Consider the following 25,251-nt stretch of genomic DNA (forward strand, 5'->3'; position numbering starts at 1 on the left):
GTTGTTGTAGTTGTCATTGTTGTTTAGCTGGCCCAGGCCGGGTTCAAACTATGGGTGCTGAACTATGGGCACGGTCCCAGAATATTGAATTTTGCCTTGACTTTGGATATTAAAATCTGAGTTGTGAAACATGGACAGTATTTTTTCACTTTGTCATCACTAAGGTGTCTTTACTTATTAATTTTAGAAAGAAGGTATATAGAAACAGTTTTTTTTGAGTCAGAGGCTCACTTTGTCACCCTAGGCAGAGTGCTGTGGTGTCATATCTCACAGCAACCTCAGACTCTTGGGCTTAAGTGATCCTCTTCCCTCAACCTCACAAGTAGCTGGGACTACAGGTGCCTGCCACAATGCCAGGCTATTTTTAGAGACAGGGTCTCACTTATAGCTCAGGCTGGTTTCAAACTTGTGAGTTCACATGATCCACCCGCCTCAGCCTCTCAGAGTGCTGGGACTACAGGCATGAGCCACTGCACCTGGCCTAGAATGTTTTTTTACTTTGAAGTTTTGACAGATCATAAATTTGGCACTTTTTTTTCTGGTCTGTTACAAAGTACTTAAAGTTTAGCACTGAAAATTTTTTGCTCTTTTGATTTTATTTGACTATTTACAAGTCCCTTTTTATTGTAAAATAATGCTTGTTCTCGGTCTTTTTTATAGAGATCAAAATATTAAGTAAAGAAGCAGTGTCAATCAAGCAAATTTGCTTTAGAATTTTTTTTCTCTTTACTATTGAGCAAACTCATGACCACTGTTAATAAGCTAAGCTTAGGGGCATCATGAGCAGAAAGTAACAAGCTGGAGGCACTGTAACCTTATTGCCTCACTTGTCCACACATAAAAGACAGAGGAGCAGAGTCTCATGGACTAAATGTTAAAAAATTTGTTTGGTTAACTTGGTGTATCTTACACAACTGTAAAGGCTATTCTTATTTTGAGCTCTAACAAAGTTTTGAATTGATTGCACACCAAGAATACTGAATAAACATGTCCGCCTAACCATGTGAAAAGAGACAAAAACCGTTAAAACTAGGTAGATGCATGAATTCTTACAGAATGGTCTGGAGAGGTGTCTAAGTACATACAAACTTTGATAGCACCTGACATGATACCAGTGATTTAATAATGATAACTAAATCTCTAAATGAAAGAATGAGTTATATTTAGGGTATAGTAGTCTCCCTTACCCGAAGTTTCACTTTTCACAGTTTTTTGTCTGTTGGGGATCTCATGGACCCCAACCTGGGACAGTGATCAGCAAGGGAGATGGTGCTGGAAAACGATGAGACTTTACATCAAACTATAGCAGATAGCTTGGAAGCCAGTAAGGGCATACATTGTTCCATGTGCCAAGCAGCAGCCTGTCCCGTTTCTCAGGAGTCTTTTTGTTGGGTACATAACAGAATATATGTGTAAGAATGCACAGCACTCAAGGTTAAAAATGGGAGGGGATATAACAGCCCCCGGGAAGGCTGGGTAAAGGGTAAAGAGGGACACAGGGTAATGGAACATCTAAAGCAGCCAGATAATCTATACAGGAAGAAGACAAAGGGGAGGAAGCAAGTTTCGTCCCTCTGAGTTATCTTCACTTTCCTAACGTAGTCTGCCTGTACTGCTGAATCCCCATGCAAGGGATGTCACACAGACATTCCACTGACTTTTACCCTGAGTTGCGAAGGCCCTTGAGGAATTCAGCCTGCTCTCTCCCACTGTTATCTATAGTAGACTATGGCCTGAAAATAGGTAGGTACAGTATAGTATAAAAAGATACTGTATTTTGAGAGAGATCTCAGGCACATAACTCTCAATAAAGTATATGGTTGTAATTATTCTATTTTATTATTATTGGTATTCATCTCTTACCATGCCTGATTTATAAATTAAACTTTATCATAGATATATATGTGAAAACATCATATTTAGAGGGTTTGATACTATCTGCAGTTTCAGGCATCCTTAGGAGCTGAATATATTCCCTGTGTATACTGGGAAACTGCTATACTTTTTGTTTTAATTAAAATGGAAACAGAAGCAATAATTTTTGAAAATACTTCTCTACCCAGCATTAGTAATAGTTTTAAAAAATTTTAGTACCAAATGTTAAGCTGCCATACTCCTAAGAACTTATTTTCCGCAGAGTCTAGATTTCCAATATTTTATTAAATTTGTTCTTTTTTTTTTTTTGTAGGTGCTTACCAAGTCAAACATTACTAAGGGAAAATGTACTTTTAACGGGACTTTCACCTATTATTTTAAAAACTTTAAAGTACTTAGCTGTGAGATAGAAGTTACTTATATTTTTATTAATAATGTGTAAATTACTTGGACTAATGTGGTTTATTAAAGGTAGTGTGACTGTAGTGAATATAGTTTCCAGAAACCAAAAATATGAACTGGTCTCATTAATTTATTCTCGCCTCATCTATACATTTAAAGTGATGAGAATGTGTAAGTTCAATTACAGTTCTTTTTTTGTGTGTTTAATATTTATTCTTTCTGTTTTTTTATTTGTTTAGAAACCTAAGAGTTACACCGCTGCTGATGCAACTTTGAAAATAAATTCTCAAATAAAAATAGATGCACACTTGAACAGAGTATGTCCGGCAACAGAGGTCATTTACAATGATGATTTCTTTACCAAACAAGATATAATTATCACAGCTCTAGACAATGTGGAGGCCAGGAGATATGTAGACAGGTATGTCCCTAAAATTCAGGTTCCTGAATTCTCTTTTGTTTTTACTTCTGTTTCCCACAGCTACTTACTGAATTTTCTGATACTCCTCTTTCCATAGTCCTCATACCCAAACCCTTTGGTGATTTCTCATCATATTTAGAATAGAATTGAAAACCTGTAACATAGACTAAATTTTTCCATAGAGTACCTCCCACCTGGCTGCCCTCTAACTTAAAATTTGTGTGGTCCTCCCTGACTTCCCTTCTTCCAACTACACCTGCCTAAGTGGCTGTTAGTGCTTCTTTACCTCAGGAACTTGTACATACCATCGTTCTTCAGCCTCAGAAATTTCTATTTTTCTTGCTAAAAAACTCCTGACCTCAAATCTGTCTACCTCCAAGTTTAGGGTTTTCCCCCCTCATCCTCCAGATTCAGCCTAAATTTTTTTTAAAAGTCTCTTTAGCCCCTGAATTCTAAGTTAGATCCCCCTATGATCATCTTTCGCAGCAGTCTGTACTTTTTCCTTCATAGCACTTGTATGGATATGCATGTTTATTTGTATTTTTTCTTAGTAAATCATGAATCCAGGGACATTTATTTTCCATCACTTTATCCTCGGTACCCAACACATGATGTCATTTAGTAAATATCATTAAATGAGTAAATGAGTGTAAATGCTTGCACCCTACATAAGTTCTTGCATCATTTTATAACTCCTTAATGTTAGGCTGCTCAATCAGATGTGTTAGCAGAGGAAAATACCAGCCAAAAAACACAGTGAAAAGTTTGTAATCTTGGGCAAAAGAAGTAAAAAGAAAATTTGAAGAAATTGAAGTGTGAAAAATAGGTATGATAAGTAGAGAGAAATAAGGTTAATATTTTTTGTGATACAGTAAATATTGAGAAGACATGTAGGGTAGAACATGTCAAAGCAAAAGAAAGGGTGACAAGTTAAGAATTAACATAGAGATAAAAGTTAACAAAGCCCAAGATTTGTTAATACCAGTAGTAGTAGAAAAGGACAGAAATGACTAGGTTGACCAGTAAATCAGTGGGTTGTTTGATAGTGATGTTTTCTGTAAGACTACGTTTAAGACAAGAGGGATCAGTGTGTATAAGTGTCAACAGGCAGTGATAGGATATCCTTGCTCACATTGTTACTGCTCACTTTTATGTTTTTGACCTATTATCTTTTCAAATAGCCGTTGCTTAGCAAATTTAAGGCCTCTCCTAGATTCTGGAACAATGGGCACGAAGGGACACACTGAAGTTATTGTACCTCACTTGACTGAATCTTACAATAGTCATGTAAGTGAATCAATATTTTGAAGTAAATGTCTGTCGTCTTTATATCTCGTTTTTTTGTCTTCATCAATCAACAAATTTGATTAGGCTTGCCTCATCCTTCTGATTTGGCTTTGCAGTCACGTCCATGCCTATGTGCATGTATATTTCTAAAAATATAATTGAACATGTTATTTTTTTACTATCAATATTTTGTGCCTCCTTAAAAGAAAGAAAAAATACTGTACATATTGAGAAGGGAACTATCAATAAGGACATTAATTCACTTGCTGACTTTCTGATTTTGTTCTGTCAGACGTCAGCTAGCATGTGGACAGTAAGAAGGTAGGGCTTACGAGTCCTTGTGTGCTCGTACGTGGTGCTTACTTCATAACATTTGGAATTTCCACCCAAGCAGGCATTATCAGAAATATCTGCAAAACTTGGTAAAAGGGCAAGACCAATGACCCACACAAAATCTTACTGAAGAACGAGATTCTTCAGAAGTGGGACCAAACTTTCCATATACATATATTTTTATGTAGATAGAACTTTAACATCTTCACAAGTGATTCTGAGATACTGTCAAAATTGAAACTACGGATCTAGGAAATAATTGTAAGCTTTGTAATTTCAAAAAGATAAACCTAAGTTAAATAATTAAGAGAATATTATTTTTACAAGCATAAGTATCTCTTCATCTAATGGGTATATTCAGTAATTTTTTTTTTTTTTTGAGACAGGTGTTAGTTACTATGTTGACCTTGGTAGAGTGCTATGGTGTCATAGGTCACAGCAACCTCAAACTCTTGGGCTTACGCGATTCTCTTGCCTCAGCCTCCCAAGTAGCTGGGACTACAGGTGCCTGCCACACCGCCAGGCTATTTTTTTGTTGTTTAGCCAGCCCAGGCTAGGTTCGAGCCCACCAGCCCCGGTGTGTTGCCGGCACCCTAACCACTGAGCACGGGCACCAAGTGTGTTCAGTAAAATTTTTATATTTTTATAAAGTTTATTTTCTCATGTACTGTCATGAAATTAGTTGATTTAATGTAACAGGCTAAAGTGACAAATCTAATTTGAAGATTAGCTGGAGAAAATCATGGTAATTGGTTATTAAAAGATTTTTGAAGTAGGGAATATTATAAAATTCAGACAGTCACCTTGATTTATTTATTCAGTTACATCTTTTTTGAACCTTCAGTGTCTTCTGACTTCATACTCATAAAAACCAGTATTTAATACTTTTCTGGCTTTCTTCTTTGACTTATACAATATTTAGTGATGTTTTATATTCAATGAGCTAGAATATAAATCTCTATGTAAAAAGTCAAAGTAAATCATTTTCAATTGGGTAAACCAATATGCCTAGGCTAAAATGGTTCCTGTACGAGAATATGGATTTCTTCAGTGGTATTTTAGGCATTTGCGATAACTTAGGCATTTGCCATTTGTTTGTTTTTTGTGATCTGTGATTTTTGTTTTTATGTTGTGATCACACATAATTTTAAAATTTGTGTATATCTCTTCTATTTTAATCCATGTAATGAGTTGGCAAAAGCACCATTAGCAATCACACACATACAGTTGTTATACAGTTTTATGTGTTTCTGAAGAGTTGTTGAAAGACAATCCCAAATTATAACTTAGCCTGACTTAGGTAGTAAATAATTCAAAAGTTTAATTTGCCATTTCTTGACATACTGACTTTTAAAAGCATGACCTCATAGATTGTCTATAAAATAAGAGAAATGTTAAATATTCTTTATTTGACATTACACATAAACCACACTAAAATGCCTTTCAGTAAATGAAAGGCAGCATTTTAGTAGATCCAGGGAAATTAGATTGGCATAATAAAGATCAAAAGTACAAAGTAAACATTGCTACCTTTTCTCCAGCCCTCACCTTTAACAGGCCTAATGAACACCAATTAAAACATCAATGAGTCTTGCTTGGTTCTGAGACAGTGAGGGGATTTCCCCAGTACTTAAATACATTCACATAATCACTTCTATAAATCTTAATATAAAACCAATCTTCAATAAGCTTTGGGATGGCAGTTGACTACCTTTGTGAAAAGGTAAAATCACTAATTAAATCTGAACATATCTTTAGAAATGGAAAACAGTGATAGCATTTACTGAACTGGAATCACTATCAAAATCCAAAAAACTGATCAGATTCATTTAACCACAAGCCAGTCTTAGTTAAACTGGGACTGTCCAACAAAAATATTCTGTCACTCATTCATGATCTGAATTCTGGTAAAGGAGACCAGTCAAATTATGGTACACATAAAAAAAGCTGTGAGATATTTCTCTTTTGTAATAAATAAGGCAGTGGCCAACTATTACTCATCTGTAGCTTTTTTGAGATAAGCTATCAAGTCTGCCCATTCTCCCTTCTTCTTACTGCCAGCAAAAATCATTTTTGTTCCAGGGATGTACTTCTTGAGATTCTCCAAATACTCCGTCAGTGTATCCTCTCCCCAGGTTACGCCTTTGTTCTTATTGGCATCTGTGTAAGAGAAGCCAGCAACCTGACCTGTCTTCCTCCCAAAGAGACCATGGAGATTTGGCCCAGTCTTGTGCTTCCCTCCTTTTTCCACAGTATGGCACTGGGCACACTTCTGAACAAAAATCTTCTTGCCTTTCTCAATATCACCCGTATTTAATTCGCTCTTTGGTTGCTGACGTACCAAAGTTCCAAGCTAGAATCCGGATGTCTCGCTCTCTCTTGCCATTTGTTAATACATGTTTTCAGCAAGAAACTATACCAAGCATCAGGACATGTTATTCCTGCTCATAATTTTTTTTCTCCATGGAGAAGCTCATGGTGTACCAACCTAAACATATTCCCATTACATTGTGGGTTTTTTAATTACTTTTCAAAGTAGATAGTATTATAAAATTTTATTTATTTTTATTTATTTTTTTATTTTTTGAGACAGAGTTTTATTATGTCACCCTCAGTAGAGTGCTATGGTGTCACAGTTCACAGCAACCTCAAACTTTTGGGCTTCAGTGATTCTCTTGCCTGAGCCTCCCAAGTAGCTGGGACTACAGGCACCCACCACAACGCCTGGCTATTTTTTGTTGTTGTTGTCATTGTTGTTTGGCAGTCCTGAGCTGGATTCAAACCCGCCAGCTCCAGTATATGTGACTGATGCCCCTGCTGAGCTATAGGCACCAAGCCTATTATAAAATTTTAAATGTCACCTTAATTTTTGGAGAAAAATATCACGTACATATGGTATTTCACCATGAGTGCTCCATGGCACTCTAAATGAGTGCATAGGTAATAAATGGGATTCATGTTTATCATTACAGTAATCATTCATGTTTATCATTATATTGCTATTAACAAATAGGTTAAATGTTCAAAGAATTAACTTTTCCTCTTTGCCTAAGAAGGTGTAAAAGTATGTGGTTGGATTTTATTTATTTTGGATCTTATTTTTTTTAATGGTCTTAAAAGTAAATTCAATCAAAAAAATAGTAAATTCAAATCAATAAAAGTAAATTCAATCAATAAAAATTTGTCATTACGTCTCTTAATATGTGTTATCATATTTCATTAATTAGCGGGATCCCCCAGAAGAGGAAATACCATTTTGTACTCTGAAGTCTTTCCCAGCCACCATTGAGCATACTATACAGTGGGCCAGAGATAAGGTAAAGGTTAAAAGGAATTCATTTTCTTTTTAGTAGAAGAGAAGGTATTTCCAACTTTAAATAGACTTCTATTTGTAACTTTTAATTTCTCTTATTTTACAGTTTGAAAGTTCCTTTTCCCACAAGCCTTCTTTATTTAACAAGTTTTGGCAAACCTACTCATCTGCAGAAGAAGTCCTACAGGTAGAAATCAGTACATTTTTATATAAATTTTTAACACCCCGTGTTAATGTAATCTTAAGTTGCCTGGAAGCAATTCATTTTACCTCCCTAAAAAGAGATTTTACCATTATTATTGTACACAGAAAAATGAAGCGATATATCAAGAATCTTGAAATTATGTCACAAATCACCTTTTTTATTTTTTTTAAGTTTTGTGGAACTATACAAAACTTAATATTTGACCATGTTTGGCCTACAAAACAGCAATTTAGATGCTTCTATCTGTAAAGATGTGATGATGATAGGAGGGCTACGAATAATAAAAGGGCTTCTTAGGCCATTCAGAAGTTGAGGTAAATTCTAGTGAGGAGACAGTAATCTTTCAGGCTTACTACTCTCATAACGTGAACAACTTCAAAGATGTTTTCTTACTTTAATCCTGTACAAAAAAGGCCAATTTTTAGCATCAAATATTATTCATAGCACTTCTTATAGTAAGTACATACATAGAACTGATAACTTAAAATTTCATGTGCTATCTTCTCCCAATTCCCCTTCTCTAAAAACAGAAAGGAAAGTAAACAAAGAGAAAGGGAGGGATAGGAGTGTAAAGTGAAAAAGTAAAAGCTTAAAACACATGAGCTATCACATGAAACTAATGTGGCTGTTGCTTTTCGAATATGGGGTATTTGTGTTTTAAATTGGAAGTATGTTCAGTTTTTTTTTCTTTCTCTCATTTTAGAAGATACAAAGTGGACACAATTTAGAAGGCTGTTTTCAAGTTATTAAATTACTTAGCAGAAGACCTAGAAATTGGTCCCACTGTGTAGAATTAGCAAGACTAAAGTTTGAAAAATATTTTAACCATAAGGTATGTATACATTGTGAGTTGAGATATTTTGAAAAGGTCTGACCTTGGCTCATTTCAGTATTAACAAATTAACTTGAAATATGTACTCTCTATTTCATCAAGCTTTTCAGAAATAACTAGTACGTTAAGTGAGAACATGATCCGGGCACACAACTAATTCATCTTTGAGTGTTACTACTTAAAGAAGACATTTAGATTCCGCTCCTTGGCTTATCAACCTATGCATTTATGGATCCTGTCCTTGTGTGCAGAGTCAGGTTTTAGATAGGGTTTTCCTCTGGAGACTAAGGAATGTACTTTGTCTGTATAAGAAGTAAGAGACGAAGAAAGTAGAGATATTCAGTGAGAAATTTTGTTGGAATTTTGCCTTTTCCACCCTATCTAATAATGAAATTTTATGCCTTTTTCCTCATCTGTAAAATAGGGATAATAGTGAGGATCAAATGACTACTAAGATCAAAAGCATTTAGAATAGAGGTTGTGCACATAAATCATCACCAATATTAGCTATTATTTTTACCTCCAGCCTTTTATCTTCAGGCTTTTACCTATCAGATATAAATTCTTTTTTTTTTTTTTTTTTTTTTTTGAGACAGAGACTCTCTCTGTGTCTGGGTAGAGTCCTGTGGAGTCAGAGCTCACAGCAACTTCAAACTTCTAGGCCCACACGATTCTCTTATCTCAGCCTCCCAAGTAGATGGGATTGTAGGCACCTGCACAACACCCAGCTAGTTTTCCTATTTTTAATTAAAGACTGGGTTTGCTCGTGCTTAGACTGGCCTCTAGCAGTCTGCCTTCCTTGGCTTCCCAGACTGCTAGGGTTACAGGCTTGAGCCACTATACAGAATATAAATCAAATTCATCTTTTTAAAAAACCTTTTGATTACATTTTTCCAGTCTTCTCACTTTCATTGTGGCTCTGTACCTTGGAAACATAATCTGTTCCTGGCTAATGTCGCTTGTTTCACCTTGCTGTTCAGATTGTTCTTACCATGATTATCAATGATCTCTTTATTTCAAAATACAATTTTTTTAGTTCTTCTCTCAAATTTTTTTCAAACCTTAATATTAAAAATATTTGGCCATTGAAATGGAGAGGAAATAATATAATGAACCTTAATTAATGTAATTATTATTTACCTATCAGCCAGGTTTAATAGTTATCAACTCATATATAATCTTGTTTTGTCTATATTCCCACTCATATGCACCCTCCCCCAGAGGATTTTGAAGCTAATTTCAAAATACAAAGTACTATGTATGTTTTCTAGTATTATTTAAGGATTACATCTTCGAATACAGAATGGTGTGATATATACCATCATTTATATAAAAAGGAGTGAAATAATCTCTATGTGTGTTTGCTGTGGATGCTTCCCCCAGAAAAACTATGTAACTACTGGCAAAAAATGACATAGAGGTTTTTCTAGTGTGGGAGGCAGTGACAGGAGATTGGACAAGTGGGACATGGGGTGGCTGGGAGACGTCACTGTGTCTTGTAATGTGCTGGTTTTTGACACGTGTATATTAACTAGACATAAAATTTTTTAATTTTTACTTTTAAAAAATATTTTGCCTCAGATAATATTAACTAGTGAGTTTCTTCAATTCATTTTTTTTTTCCTTTTAGGCTCTTCAGCTTCTTCACTGTTTCCCTCTAGACATACGGTTAAAAGATGGTAGTAAGTGTAACTTACAGTTGAGAAATCTTAATGTAATTTATTATTGGCTACATACATTGAAAATAATATTTGTACCTTTTTTGTTAGGTTTGTTTTGGCAATCACCAAAGAGGCCTCCATCTCCAATAAAATTTGATTTAAATGAACCTTTGTGAGTATTTATATCTAGTTGTATATGCATCCTTATTATAATTTTCTAACTATAAATTACCAAGTGAAAACCTTAAGCCCTTTAATGTTAAATTATTTCATTCTGGTTATCTCATTCTGGCCTACAAAGCCAACTATAGCCCTCTCCCACAAAAAGGTGAATCTGTTTATTTACTTTGTAAATAATGTCCATTTGTATAAGAAGTATCTACTCTAAGGTAAAACCAAAATCACCTCTTTGCCTTTATCCATAAAATAAAATGACAGTAAATGTTTTTATATTTAATGTTGCCAATATATAAGAATCTTTGTTACATAGAGGAAAAACAATTGCTGAATATCTACCTAAATAATCTGAAATTACTTTTCAGAGAAGTCTCTACTTAAATGCTTAGATACACTATTTTAGACACACATTAGATTAACACTGATGTGTATATAGATTAAATATTTAGTTTTTCACTAACTTTCCTTTTAACAAATAATGCTTAATTTTCTCTGTTTTTTGTTTTAGTCTTCCAGTCACCTTACCTAAACCACTTCTCCTATAAGAATTTACTATTTTGTGTTTTGAAACAAACTTGTTTGCTCAGTTTAAATCTGATATATATTCTTTAAGACCAAATGAATTGTATTTTCTTATGAATTACAATGAATTTTCTTTAACTAGTCTTATTTTTTTCCTACCTCTGGCCCCTCAGTTCTCTTTTTAAAGTAGTCATGGTCACTGCCCGGATATTAGTGTTTTTGATGGCAAATATTTGATTTCTCCTTTGTGACTTCTACACCAAAATTTCATTGTCTTACTTTAAAAAAATAATCCTATACAAAATTCTAGTTGTTTTCTTTTATCCATATTTTAAAGGTTATATATAGTTCCTAATGAGTTAAACATCATCTTTAAAACTATGCATTCAAACTTTGCTTTATTTTTTCATTTCAAAAGACACCTCAGTTTCCTCCAGAATGCTGCAAAACTGTATGCTACAGTATATTGCATTCCATTTACAGATGAGGTAAGATGCTCTTTAAAGCCCTAGCAAGTGGTATAAAACTAGGTTAAAAGTAGATGACTAGGAGGCCCCAGCAGTCTAGGAGCAAGTGGAGGGAACTAGTGTACAGGTCTGACATTCTTTCTGTGAAAAGCATAGTAGTTTTGTGTTAAGAACAGTAGTAGTTAACTTCAAAGGATGCCTTGGCTCTTCCTAAATAGCTTTTTAGTAATGAATGTGGACCTGATAGCCTTAAATTTATATGAGTTCATTTTGAAGCATTTAAACATTTTCTTGTTTCTCAAGGTATGAATTCCATTTACTTATTTTATTTATCAAGTATAACTTTGTGTGCAGAACTTTGTAAAAAATTGAAGCTAACAAAATGGCAGATAATCCCTAATTGCAAGGCACTTAGGCTTATATTCACAACTAGTTATCAAATTACCTTTTTAGAAATTTGAAGAAAGAATTAGGATTGTAGGTTTGTTGACTAATAACTACTGTTTCATCCCTAAACTACCCTCCTCTAATAACATTTACAGATGACATTTGTATAGAAATAAAGGTAAATGTGTTAAATGGATGTGGTGTAAATATTCAGGCGATAATGATTGAAATATTTTAATATGATTAAGGACCTTTTATAAAATGTTCTTAGCTGTAGAATTCAGAAATAGAATATCTTTGTTGATTGCTTTTTTAAAAAACAGGATTTATCAGCAGATGCCCTCTTGAATATTCTTTCAGAAGTAAAGATTGAGGAATTCAAACCTTCCAACAAGGTATGTTAAAAAATTCATTCCTTTAGCAGATAGTTCTTAAGCTTTAGTCTGTATCCATAATGCTGAATGTGGAAAATAGTACACCCTGTGGGTGTCGTATGCCACTCAGGTGGAGATGTACTATAAAGAGAAGTGCTAAAAGCCTGTAACAAGGTAGTGTGGACATGAGTGTTAAGAAGAAAAACGGGAAAGAGATGAAGAATGACAGAGGCCAGCCGTGGTGAATCATGCCTGTAATCCCAGCACCATGAGAGGATTACTTGAGGCCTTGAGTTTAAGACCTGCCTGGGCAACATAGTGAGACCTGGTCTCCATTAAAAAAAAAAAATCAGGCAGGTGTTGTGGTGCCAATATTCCCAGCCACTCTGGAGGCTGAATCAGCAAGCCCGCATGAGCCTGGGAATTCAAGTCTGCAGTGAGCTATGATTGTGCCACTGCACTCCAGCCTGAGCAGCCAAGTGAGACCCTGTTTCAGGGGAAAAAAGCGATGGAGCTAGTGTTGTCATATAAGGATTGGAAGGGGAAAAGCTCCTTATAATAGTGACATGTGAGCAGAAACCTGTAGGAAGTGAGGGGATCAGAGAAAAGAAGTATAGCTGCAGGAGCCAGTAGAGAGAGAAGCTTAGAGGGCTTTGCTAACAGAACACATGAGGGGACAGTGGGAGACTGTGAAATCAGAGAGGCAGTTGAGGTTGTGATAAGTACTTCATGCTCCACTGAAAGATGAGAAGCTAGTGGAAGATTTTAAGCAGAGGAACAAGATAGTCTGACTTACATTTAGGAAGATGAGGTAACTCTGGCTGTTGTGTGAAGAATAATTTTATGTGACATAAAAGAGCAAGCCGGAAAGGCTATTAGGAAATGATTGAAATGTGCAGGAGGGAGGTAATGATGGCTTGAATGAAGTAGCAGTTAACAGGAAAGTGAAGATAAAAGGTTAGATTGTGTATATATTTTACTATAGCCCTTTCTAAGGAAAATTGGAGTCATTTTCTTAGTTGACATTATAAGCAAGCTTACCAGCTCAGAATGGAGGGGATAAAAGATAAAGGAAATTAGAACAGAAAAGAGTATGAAATAATTTTTCCAGCAGAGTGGACAAATCACTTAGAAGATGTAGTAACTTTGCAAGACAATAGTTGAGGACCTACTTAATGTTAACCTGCTTCATGTGTTCTGCTAAGCTTGGCTGTAGAAGCGATCACCACCTTTTCTGCAGTTAACATTTGCTATGTAGGTGCTGTTGTGTTGCATAAGAGATGGAAATTGGGACTTTGTGAAGCAAATATATTGAAAAGAGAGATAAAGGAGTATTAATAAAGATGGTATGTGAAATTTAGGCAGAGTTAAGAAAATTTGAAAATATCAAACATTTTCATTTTCACTTTTTTTTTTTTTTTTTTTTTTTTTTTGGCCAGTGCTGGGTTTGAACCCATCACCTCCAGTATATGGGACCAACACCCTACTTCTTTGAGCCACAGGTGCCTCCCCATTTTCACATTTTCACATGAGCAGTATATACCTTTCTTGTATACACTCTAAAAATCATCCACAGAACAACCGTCTCTTCCCTTTACCCTCCACTACACACAATGTCCGAGTGATGACTGTCTCTCCGTAGAGTTCAGAAAGAAGTAGTTTGTGCAGTCTCCAATTCTGTGCTTGTATTTTTGGGAAAAGGAAGACTTGTGTGCAGTTAATTTTGCACAAATAGATGGGTTTGCTGAATGAAATGTCTGTGACTTGTGGTCTACAAAGAATAAAAATACAGTGGGAATAGACAGGGGTACCAAATGAAGAAGGCAGATAGCCCACGCTGCCAACACTGCTCATGCTTCAGTATGTCTTCTGGTTTGCAGTACATCTGTATCTGTGTCAGAATTTGGGAGTAATACATTTCCCTAAGCAGTTTAGCTGCAGTTCTCATAAATTATAGAGTTGGTAACAAATCCCTTAAACTCACACTAGAGCTTCAGCTCTGCACTTCCAGTTACATGTGTCACAGCCAAAACTGTATGCTGGGTATTCTGCAAACAAAAAGTTTGCAGAATAATAAATAGTACTTTAAGGGCCAGACTCAGTGGCTCACGCCTGTAATCCCAGCACTTTGGGAAACCCAGGTGGGAGGTTCACTTGAGCCACACAAGTTCAAGACAAGCTTGAGCAATGTAGTGAGACCCCATCTCTACAAAAATAAAAATGAGTTAGACATGGTGGTATGCACCTGCAGTCCCCACTACTTGGGAGACGGAAGTGTGTAGGATCATTTGAGCCCAGGAGTTTGAGGTCACCGTGAGCTATGATGACTTGATTGCACTCCATCTTTGGTGACGGAGTGAGACCCTGTCTCGAAAAAATCCCCAAACATATACAGACAAATAGTACTTTAGTGACGATGAAGGTAGTTTCTTGGTTTGAGAATATTAAGTCCAGTGCCCTCATGGAATATCTAAAAAGTAATTATTTAAGGATAAGTTACTTGTGTTATACATTGCCTTACTCATGCTAAACTTGCTAAATAAAGGAAGATATATTCTGTAGGAAAGAACTTATGTCAGCAATCAATATTTAAAGGATGCCCATACTTTATATATAATGTTATGGATTTCTTTAATTTCTTTCATCTTATAAAACAGCTATGCACTAGTTACAGCTCTGTAACTTGATTTTAAATCACAGACTGTTAGATTAATATTTACCTTATTTTACTGTGGAATTTTGAAAGAGATCTGTATGGACTTAGATCCTATGAGCTACTCAGTAAATATTTTTAACATTCACAGCAAACAGGTTTGTTTTAGATATATTGGGGCTCTCTCAGTGAACAAAACACATCAAAGTCTCTTCTCCCAGAAAGTTCATGTGCCAGTGACATGAACAAACACTTGAGTAACAGCATCGCACACACCTGCCGGGAGGTACAGTGGCATATGGAAGACCATAATGAATAATGATCTTATTAAAGTACAGTGAGGGAATATTTTTCTTTATGATTTATTTGATAAACATAAATGGTAACCAAACTTAGGTGCAGGATATAACATTAATAAAAAATATATTCATGTATTTAAAGGTTGTTCAAACTGATGAAACTGCAAGGAAACCAGACCATGTTCCTGTTAGCAGTGAAGATGAGAGGGATGCCGTATTCCAGCTAGAAAAGGCTATTTTATCTAATGAAGCTACCAAAAGTAAGAGGAAATCTTTATTATAATGTTTTAAGTAAGATTGGTTTTTATTTTCACTAAACTCTACACCCAAAAGTTTATAGAATTTAATAATACCAATAATGATTTTATGATCATATAAAAGTCACTCTTCATCTTTAACTGTGACCAAATTTGTCCTTTTCCCCACCACTGCCCTACCCTCAAAGGCTAGAATCTAATTCTCCCAGATCACATTAACTGCTTTGTTGTTATTCTGATTCTTTTAGTCCTTCAGAAGATGAGCAGGTCTAAAAACATGAGAGAATAGCTCTGTTTTTAATGAATTAACTCAGATTGATAAGATCCTTGTGGAGACTAATCTTCAGACAAACCCAAGTAAATCGCTCTAGGATAAACAACCATAGCCAGGACTCCCCTTAGGTATTTAGTCCCATAATTACCAACCCAGGGAGTACAGACTGACTTACATATATCCTTGCTAAGTGGTCTTAAATATCAAAATATAGGAAAACTGAACTTTTAATTCCTTAAAAACAAATCCATGCAGTCATCTTTTTCGACCTGCTCTCCATCTCCTTATTACATTAATCAGTGCTTCCCAAACTTCTGGTGTTTTATGCATGGACTTGTCAAATTTCAGGAAAAATAGTCCAGAATAATAATTATTATAATGATTCTGGGAGTCACTGGTCTATAAAATTTTCAAAAAGGTGCAAATTTTAATTTGGCCAACTGACCCTATTCTTAGGTATCAGAAGGAAAATGTTTCAGAGTAGGATTTATGGAATAAATTTTTGGACAATACCAAATGTTGATTTTTTTTTTTATTGTAAACAACTTGTTTGCAGATATGCAGTGCATACCTTTCTTATTTTACTGTTTATTAGGTCTCTTTAATATAGAAACTTTTCTAATTTAGTGGTATTTAAACATCATTTTCATGGTATTCAATAATTTCAGTAGCCTGAATTTTTCCTATATTTTTCAGTTATTTTAAAACATAAAAAGGAGTGTTACAGCTCTTTTAGAATTTGTCTAGCAGGTTTTCCGGTCTCTACCGGAAAACCCCCCAAAAAAAAAACAAAACAAAAAAAACATAAAAAGGAGTCTGTAAAGTAACAAACCCACATTGCTTTCTGCCTATTAAAAGCTTAACCATTTCTTAGGGAAATTGTTATTTTTCTGGGTTTTTTTAATCAGATGACCTTCAAGTGGTGGTGCTTTCATTTGAAAAAGATGATGATCATAATGGACATATAGATTTTATCACAGCTGCATCAAATCTTCGTGCCAAAATGTATAACATTGAACCAGCTGACCGCTTCAAAACAAAGCGAATAGCTGGCAAGATTATACCTGCAATAGCAACGTCCACTGCCGCAGTTTCTGGCTTGGTGAGTTCACTGTTCTTTGAAAAAAAATGTTCCTTTTTCATTTCCACTTCCCTGTATTTCCTGTCATTACCAACCCCACCAATTACTCTGAGATCTTAGAAAAGGATAAATACTGGATTTTAAAATTTAAAATTTCAGGTTATCTCTGAAAATAGTCATCTACATTTTAAGGTTATGTATATACATTTTAACAAAAATAAGCTCAAGATAGATGATAAATTTTTCTTAAGACCGTTGTCCTCTCAGTTGTCTCTGTAGCCACTGTACAGTGCAGATACCTTGTTTTGTTGAATACAGTGAACTGCCCTGGTCTTTATTCTTGGTGATTTACAACCTTTAGTATGGCCCTAGTTGTACCATATTATGTCATCACTCTGGAGTTAATCTTAGAAGCTGTGTAGTTATCTGTCCTTGTATTAAACGATATTAGACTGTCATATTTTTTTAATTCTGGTATCTGCTTTCAAAGTAGGGAAATTATGTAGTCATTAATATATATTTCTTTTTATTTCAGGTTAATGTGAGGGTATAAACAACCGGGTCAAAATATTTGATTTTGTTTGGTAAAGTTCCTCTTCTGGTTATGACCCACACTCAGAAAGTGTGCCAAACACCTGCACACTGTGCCCATTCAGTGGGAGCACCCCACCTCCTTCCCTTCCCCCTCTCTCATTACCCCTCCCCCCAACTTGAATTGATTTGAGTTTTTCTCTTACATGGGCATGTATTAGATCATCATCTACTGGCTTCGTACTAGTATTGAGTACATTAGATAATTGCTTTTACATTCTTGTGATATTTTACTAAGAAAATGTGCTTCAGCTCCATCCAGGATAATACAAAAGATGTGAAGTCACCATCTTTTTTATGGCTCAATAGTATTCCATGGTATACATATACCACAGTTTGTTAATCCATTCCTGGGTTGATGGGCATTTAGGTGTTTCCAAATTTTGGCAGTCATAAATTGAGCTGCTATAAACAATCTAATGCAAATGTCCCTATGATAAAATGATTTTTTTCTTTTGAGTAGTTGCCTAGTAGTGGGATTGAGGGATCAAATGGGAAATCTGATTTGAGTTCTTTGAGGATTCTCTATACTTCTTTCCAAAGAGGCTGTATAGTTTTCAGTCCCACCAACAGTGTAAAAAAGTGTTCCCTTCCCTCCAGATCCACACTAACATCTAAAGCTTGGGGACTTTGTGGTGTGGGCTAAGGGTGATATCTCAGGGTGGTTTGATTTGCGTTTCTCTGATGATTAAGGATGATGAGCATTTTTTTCATGTTTGTTAGCCATTCTTCTATCTTCCTCAGAGAAGGTTCTGTTCATGTTTCTTGCCCAGTGATAGATGGGATTGTTAACTCTTTTTTTGTTGATTGAGATCTTTGTGGATCCTAGTTACAAAGACTTTGTCCTATTCATAATATGCAGATATCTTTTCCCATTCTGATGGTTGTCTATTTGCTTTGGTTGTTGTGTCCTTAGTTGTGCAAAAACTTTTCAGTTTAATTAAGTCTCATTTGTTTATTTTTGTTCTAGTTGCCATGAAAGTCATCTTCATAAAATATTTCCCCAGGCTGACACCTTCAAGAGTTTTTCCATACTTCTTCTAGGATTTTTAGTTTCATGCCTTAGAGTTAAATCTTTTATCCATCTTTATTCAGTCTTTGTAAGTGGTGAAAGGTGATGGTCTAGTTTCAGTCTTTTACATGTGGTAATCCAGTTCTCTCAGCACCATTTATTGAATAGAAATTCTTTTCCCCAAGTGTGTGCTTTTGTTTGGTTTATCAAAGATCAGATGGCTTTTATCTCATGGTTAATTTCATCTCATTTTTTTCTATTTGGTTCTAAATGTCTATGTCTCTATTTCTGTGCCAGTACCATGCTGTTTTGATCACTATGGACTTGTAATATAACCTAAAGTCTGGTTGGGGGATGCCCCTGGCTTTGTTTTTATTACTAAGAATTGCCTTGGCTGTATAGGGGTTTTTCTGGTTCCATATAAAACAAAGAACTATTTTTTCCAAATCTTCAAAGTATGATGTTGATATTTTAATGGGGATTTCACTGAATCTGTAGATTGCTTTGGGAATCTTCCAAAGATTCTTCCCAGCCATGAGTATGGTATGTTCTTCCATTTGTTAATGTCTTCTGCTATTTCTTTTCTGAGGGTTTCATAATTCTCTTTGTAGAGGTCCTTCCTTCACCTCTTTTATTAGGCATATTCCTAAGTATTTTCATTTGGGAATTGTAATTCACCGTATCAGTAGAAGCAAAAGCAGTGACCTTATGATCTTCTCAATAGATGCAGAAAAGCATTTGATAAAATACAGCATCCTTTTCTCACAAGAACACTTAACAATATAGGCATGAATGGCACATTTCTCAAACTGAAGCCATCTTGACAAACCCACAGCTAATATACTGAATGGAGTAAAACTGAAAGCTTTTCCATTTAGAAGTGGAACCAGACAAGGCTGTCTCCTATCACCACTACTATTAACCATAGTGCTAGAAGTTCTAGCCAATACAGTCAGGCAAGAGAAGGATATAAAGAGCATCCACATGGGGGCAGAGAAGATCAAACTCACACTCTAAGAACTTTATTCACCATGTATAGAGTAGATTAAAAATTTGAAAGTATTAATACAAAATATGCTTGAAGTGTAGAGGCATATATATAAGAAATTTACATTATTTCAGATCTATAGCTGTTTTTACTATTCACAGAGAAATGATTGAAAACAACTTGGGAAAATTTAATAGATCCAATTAAAGTCACAAATAGTTTCAGGCTATTTGTATGAACAGAGTACCTTGTTTTATCTAGGTTGCCTTGGAGATGATCAAAGTAACTGGTGGCTATCCATTTGAAGCCTACAAAAATTGTTTCCTTAACTTAGCCATTCCAATTATAGTGTTTACAGAGACATCTGAAGTAAGAAAAACTAAAATCAGGTATGTATGAAGGTCTACTTCTCTTGTATAATGAGAAAAAATATTTTAACTTTAAAAATTCATCTCTTTTTTCAATATATATATATACACATACATATATATTGTGTGTGTATATATATATATATATCTCCTTGCCGTTACTTCCAGACCAGATCCTAATACTTTTCCTGAAGCATTCCTACACTCCTGCACTAGTCAAAGAAGTTTTCTATGACTTGACCAGCCATTCTGTTTAGCATTACAGTTTCATCTATGTCTACCTAACCCAGATGCATTAAAACTAAGTACTTTAGTATCTAACTAACTATGAATTTAAGATCTAATTTCACAAGTTTATGACAAAGCAAAACAATTTCCTAGACTCCATTTTTTACTTTTCAGATCAGCAATAATCAAAAAGTTGAAAAAAATCTATCTTGACAAGGCTGTGAGAAAGTAAATGCTCTGATATGTTGCTGATAAGAGCACAAAATAATCCTAATCCAACAGCAAGGGAAACAAGGCACTGTATTTCAAAATTGCAGATACATTTGCACACATTTCTAATTATAAATTGCAAGAGAATCATCCCAGCATTGTTTATCATGGCCAACACTTGGAACAACCCAAGTGTCCAAGGACAGAGGACTAGAGCCTTTGCACAGTGAGACCCTTGTAGCTGTTGAAAGAGACGGGGAGGAGAGAGTGAGCACTCTCCACCAAGACACTTGATTTATCATGGGACACTGGGAGAGTCAGCCACTGACAAAAGCAGTCACCTGTATAATGTGATGGGGAAATAAGATTATGAAATATTTTAAAAGTTGTATTTCCCCCCCCCATATTAATTTCTAGCTAAATTACAAATAATAGGCTGCAGGGTTTGGGAGTTTTTTGTTTTAAGAATCAGTTAAAGGGAAGAACATTTATATTTCTGTTCTAAATATTTTTCTGCAACAGAAATGGAATATCATTTACAATTTGGGATCGATGGACTGTACATGGAAAAGAAGATTTTACTCTCTTGGATTTCATAAATGCAGTCAAGGTGAGATTTATTAACTTGTTTGATTAGTAGCTTTGAGTCTGGTTTCTGTTTAGTTTTCATTCATAACTTCATTGGAAATTAAAAGAGATTATGTTATTTTTTAACACAAGTGTTTGTTCTCTTGGTACTGGTTATAAAATGTTTATAAACAATGTTAAACATTTTATTTTGGAGTAAAGCTTTGATTTTTTTTTTCATCTTTGGGTATTGACTTTCAGGAGAAGTATGGGATTGAGCCAACAATGGTGGTACAGGGAGTCAAAATGCTTTATGTTCCAGTAATGCCTGGTCATGCAAAAAGATTAAAGTTGACGTAAGTATTGAACGTGATATGCAAACAATTCAAAAGAATTGAAATGTAAGCTGGACACACATTGAAAAATTAAAATATAGAGATTAAAATTCAGTTAAGTGTTGCTCTTGTCTGGTGGTATTAGCAAGATGAGGAGGTTGCCAGGCGAGGGCCAACAGGCAACCTCTCAAGAGATTGATAGGGTTATAGTACCCTTGTAAGTTTATGACAGGTTAGAGTGAGCTCTTCAGGTACTAAGATTTAGAAACCTGATTTGGTAAATACACTTAAGTGGATCTACTGTTTTAAGTTGAAACACATAATACCTGGCACAGGAATAAAACAGAAATGCCAGATTGTTATCTTTATTCATTTATTCAACAGATTTTTGTTAAAGATGCCCACTGTGTGCTAGTACTCAAAGCATCAGGGATACAGCACTGAGCAAAGTTCCTTCCTACTTGAGTTTATGTAATAACTAGGCAAGTGTGTGAGATGACGGTAAGTGCCGTGGAGAAAATGAAGAGTAAAGGGAAAAGGAAATGTGGGAAGTTGGGGCTATTGCATTGCTTTGTTTACAGGGTAGTCTAATTGTTCTTCTGTCTATCAGATTCTCACTGGCAAGGTGGGAACTGAGCAAAGACTAAAAGAAAGGGAACCAAAAACCCACTGCTTTACAGTAGGCTGCAGGGCCTTAAATAATTGAGTTCCCAGTTACCCCTTTAAGTTCCTTTCCCATCTCTCCCCCTGCTTGCAGTAGTCCAGCTACGCTGGTTTCCCTAATGTTCCTTGAATACTTCAGTCATGCTTCAGCATGGGGCCTTTGCTCTGGTGGCTCCCTCTTGTAACTTTCTGAGATGCTGAGATGGCTAACCCTTCTTCTGATCTTTGCACTTTCTGAAGAGGCCCTTCTGCCCCACTTACCATGTAGTGCAGTAGCCTACCCGGCCCATCCAGTGGCCTCAAGCCCTGTGCTCAGCTCTGCTTCTCTCTCCCCTGTCACACTTGCCAATGTCCTATAATGCTGTGTGTATTGTAATATTTACTGTTTATGTCTGTCTCCTCCAAACTCCCACTGGAACTTAAGTTTCACAAGGGCAGGAATCTTTATTTGATCTGGTCAATGTTGTATTTCAAATACTTAGACCAATACCTGACACACATCTGTTGACTTTGCCTATGGTTATCAATTATAAATTATAATCCAGTTTTAATTATCTGTACATTAACAAATGAAACTATTGTTAAAGCATCAATTTGCCTTATATTTTTCATTAGGATCCTGAGTATTTTTGGATAAATTAAGAGTAGCATTTAGAATCCCTTTATTGTACTGTGCCTAGATAGTAGAATGTGTGGTTATGAAGTGTATTGATTAGTGTAATCTAAAGTTCACTGCAAATAATTAACAAAAATGCTTGAGAGTTGGCCAATATCAAACCTCCAGCATAACATTTTTGATATAACAATATTTCTCATTTTATTGCATTATACATTTAGCAGGTATTTATTGAGTGCCTATTAAGTGGCTAGACACCTTATGTCCATCAGTGGGGTTGTGATTAAAAGCATGAACTCTTCAGATTGCATGTGAAAACCCTACACTGTACCCCAGAAGTGCATTAATGTACATAGTTACCATTCAATAAAAAAAAAAAAAAGAGAAGATGAAAAAAAAAGCATGAACTCACCTTTAGGAAAACCTGGGTTCCTGTCCTTGCTCATCCACTTGGTTGCTTTGCCACTTGGAGTAGCTTCTGAAAATTAGTTCTTATCTAGTAGGATGAGATGATTGCACCCTGAGTCTTTATACACTAAAATAACATTAAGGGCTAATAGTGTAATGTGGCACACGAGAATTCTGTATATTACTACAGTTAATATTTTATTGTCATGTATCTAATAGGAATGACATTCCTCTCAAGGAATTTACAGTCTACTAAGAAATTGGCATGCTAATTGAAATGTAATCAAATAATTGTTATAATGAAGATTTTTTACAAAGTACTCTGGGCACTACTAACTCAAACCTCTACTTAGAGTAGCTTTCACTTGCAGAAGGTATTCTAGGCAAAAGTAACAACTGTCTGTGCAGACATAAAGCTTAGAGAGAGCATTGAATGGTCTGTTTTGGAAATCAACATTTTGGGGTTTGGGGTTTTTTTTTGTTTTTTGTTTTTTTTTTTTGAGACAGAGTCTTACTTTGTTACCCTTGGTAGAGTGCTATGGTGTCACACCTCACAGCAACCTCAAACTCTTGGGCTTAAGTGATTTTCTTGCCTCAGGCTCCCAAGTATCTGGGACTAAAGGTACCCACCACAATGCCTGGCTATTTTCTTTTCTTTTTTTTTAAGAGATGAGATCTAACTCTAGTTCAGGCTGGTCTTGAACTTATGAGCTCAGGCAGTCCATCACTTTGGCCTCCCAGAGTGGTAGGATTACAGGCATGAGCCACCATGCCCAGCTGGAAATCAAGCATTTTATAATAATTCAAGGGTAAGATGATAACAGTGAATGGTGGAAAAATGAAAATTATGTATGAAACAAAAATCTTTGTAAAATGAAAAGAGTTATTGAGGATTAAATTGCATAGTTCAGAGCCTAGCATAAAGTAGGTACATGGTATATGATAACATTATTAAGCAGGAAAATAACATCAAATTTACATTGTAAGAGAATTCTGGCAGCAGTGTAGATTGGAGGTAGAAGAGCATAGACTGAATGCAGCTGGCTAGAAGCTAAAGTAATAATCTAAGGGGCATAGAGATTTAAGAGGTATACCAATTTAAGACAGTAACGTGACAGCAGCAAAGATTGAGTGGTTTTTCAGTAATAGGATAAACATCAGATATGAGGGAAAAACTTAAAAAGAATATTTTTACTGTGGTGGTCCTAGCTTGCATTTTAACTTTTAATATCTGGCTTTTTTTTTTTTTTTTTTTTTTTTGTAGAGACAGAGTCTCACTTTATCGTCCTGGGTGCCGTAGTGTCACACAGCTCACAGCAACCTTCAATTCCTGGGCTTAGGTGATTCTCCTGCCTCAGCCTCCTGAGTAGCTGGGACTACAGGTGCTGGCTACAACACCTGGCTATTTTTTTTGTTGTTGCAGTTTGGCAGGGCCAGGTTTGAATGCATGGCCCATGGTACATGGGGCCAGCATCCTACCCACTGAGCCACGGGCGCCACCCCTGGCTTGTTTTTTTAATCTTTACAGAATAATGTTTGAGAATGTATGATGCCTTTACACATAATAGGGAATATAGGAGGAGAATTAATTTTTTAAAATCATTGCTTGCATTATGGGGATTTTTTTTTAAGTCTTTTGACATATGGTCTATATTTTTTATCATAGCCAGTGATGATTCACATTTATTTTTAGGTAAATGGGTATCCTTTAAGTTCAAAATTTTACTAAAAGAAAAATGTAAACTTGAAAACAGATGGGTTACTGGATTTTAAAATGAAGTCTAGATGCAAGTCCAGATTCTCTGGATGGCATCAGTCAGCAAATCATTTATTTTATAGAATTTACCAAATTATTCATCCTTGCTTATTTTTCTTAGAATGCATAAACTTGTGAAACCTTCCACTGAAAAGAAATACGTGGATCTCACTGTGTCATTTGCCCCAGATGCTGATGGAGATGAAGACCTGCCTGGGCCTCCAGTGAGGTACTACTTCAGCCCTGGTGCTGATTAGTGTAACTTGTCCTAGGTCATTCCAGAACCACTTGATTTGGGGAAGAGTGCACTTAATTCAGAAGCTAAAAAAATCAACTCATCATACTCTGGATTTCTCTTTGATGAAGCCTTAATTTAAGGAAAACATCAGTATGAAACTGCACTGGAAAATTGTAAGACATTTTGAAGCATACTAAACACTTGTCTAACGGTTCACACGCGGTTATGAACACCTGCAACTTTGAGCTGGAATGCCATTTTGTAATACTTAAGACAGATTTGTGTATTTATCTGTTTGGATAAAAAGAAGGAAAAATATTTACAACCAGAGATGATAAGGATCAAGAAACTGAAAGTAACAAATATGGCTCAGTGCCCGTAGCACAATGGTTACAGCCTCAGCCACATGCACTAAGGGTGGCAAGTTGAACCTGGCCTGGGCCTGCTAAAC

The 25,251-nt window shown here is 35.6% G+C and overlaps 1 protein-coding gene, 1 non-coding gene and 1 pseudogene across 3 annotated transcripts in view; 2 read left to right on the forward strand and 1 right to left on the reverse strand.

Annotated features, from left to right (window-relative positions):
- The window catches only part of UBA6 (ubiquitin like modifier activating enzyme 6), a 70,986-nt gene extending 45,735 nt beyond the window's left edge, over positions 1-25,251 (forward strand). For both annotated transcript variants that reach the window (XM_003800970.3, XM_023507591.1), the window contains 15 exons: positions 2,517-2,698; positions 3,880-3,985; positions 7,546-7,635; positions 7,738-7,818; positions 8,540-8,668; positions 10,299-10,350; positions 10,438-10,501; positions 11,447-11,516; positions 12,206-12,277; positions 15,351-15,468; positions 16,648-16,841; positions 19,673-19,800; positions 20,740-20,827; positions 21,046-21,140; positions 24,684-25,251. In XM_003800970.3, coding sequence (XP_003801018.1) covers positions 2,517-2,698; positions 3,880-3,985; positions 7,546-7,635; positions 7,738-7,818; positions 8,540-8,668; positions 10,299-10,350; positions 10,438-10,501; positions 11,447-11,516; positions 12,206-12,277; positions 15,351-15,468; positions 16,648-16,841; positions 19,673-19,800; positions 20,740-20,827; positions 21,046-21,140; positions 24,684-24,819 — 1,605 coding nt within the window. In that variant the 3' untranslated portion in view covers positions 24,820-25,251. The remainder of the gene's footprint in view (positions 1-2,516; positions 2,699-3,879; positions 3,986-7,545; positions 7,636-7,737; positions 7,819-8,539; positions 8,669-10,298; positions 10,351-10,437; positions 10,502-11,446; positions 11,517-12,205; positions 12,278-15,350; positions 15,469-16,647; positions 16,842-19,672; positions 19,801-20,739; positions 20,828-21,045; positions 21,141-24,683) is intronic.
- LOC105888104 lies at positions 5,483-7,301 on the reverse strand (annotated as a pseudogene).
- On the forward strand, positions 16,456-16,517 carry LOC111721848. The gene has a single exon (XR_002770852.1). It is a non-coding gene; the product is annotated as a U7 small nuclear RNA (small nuclear RNA).

This window comes from Otolemur garnettii, unplaced genomic scaffold (genome assembly GCF_000181295.1).
Source record: "Otolemur garnettii isolate 467f Iridium unplaced genomic scaffold, OtoGar3 scaffold00191, whole genome shotgun sequence".
In the NCBI taxonomy this organism is placed as follows: domain Eukaryota; kingdom Metazoa; phylum Chordata; class Mammalia; order Primates; family Galagidae; genus Otolemur; species Otolemur garnettii.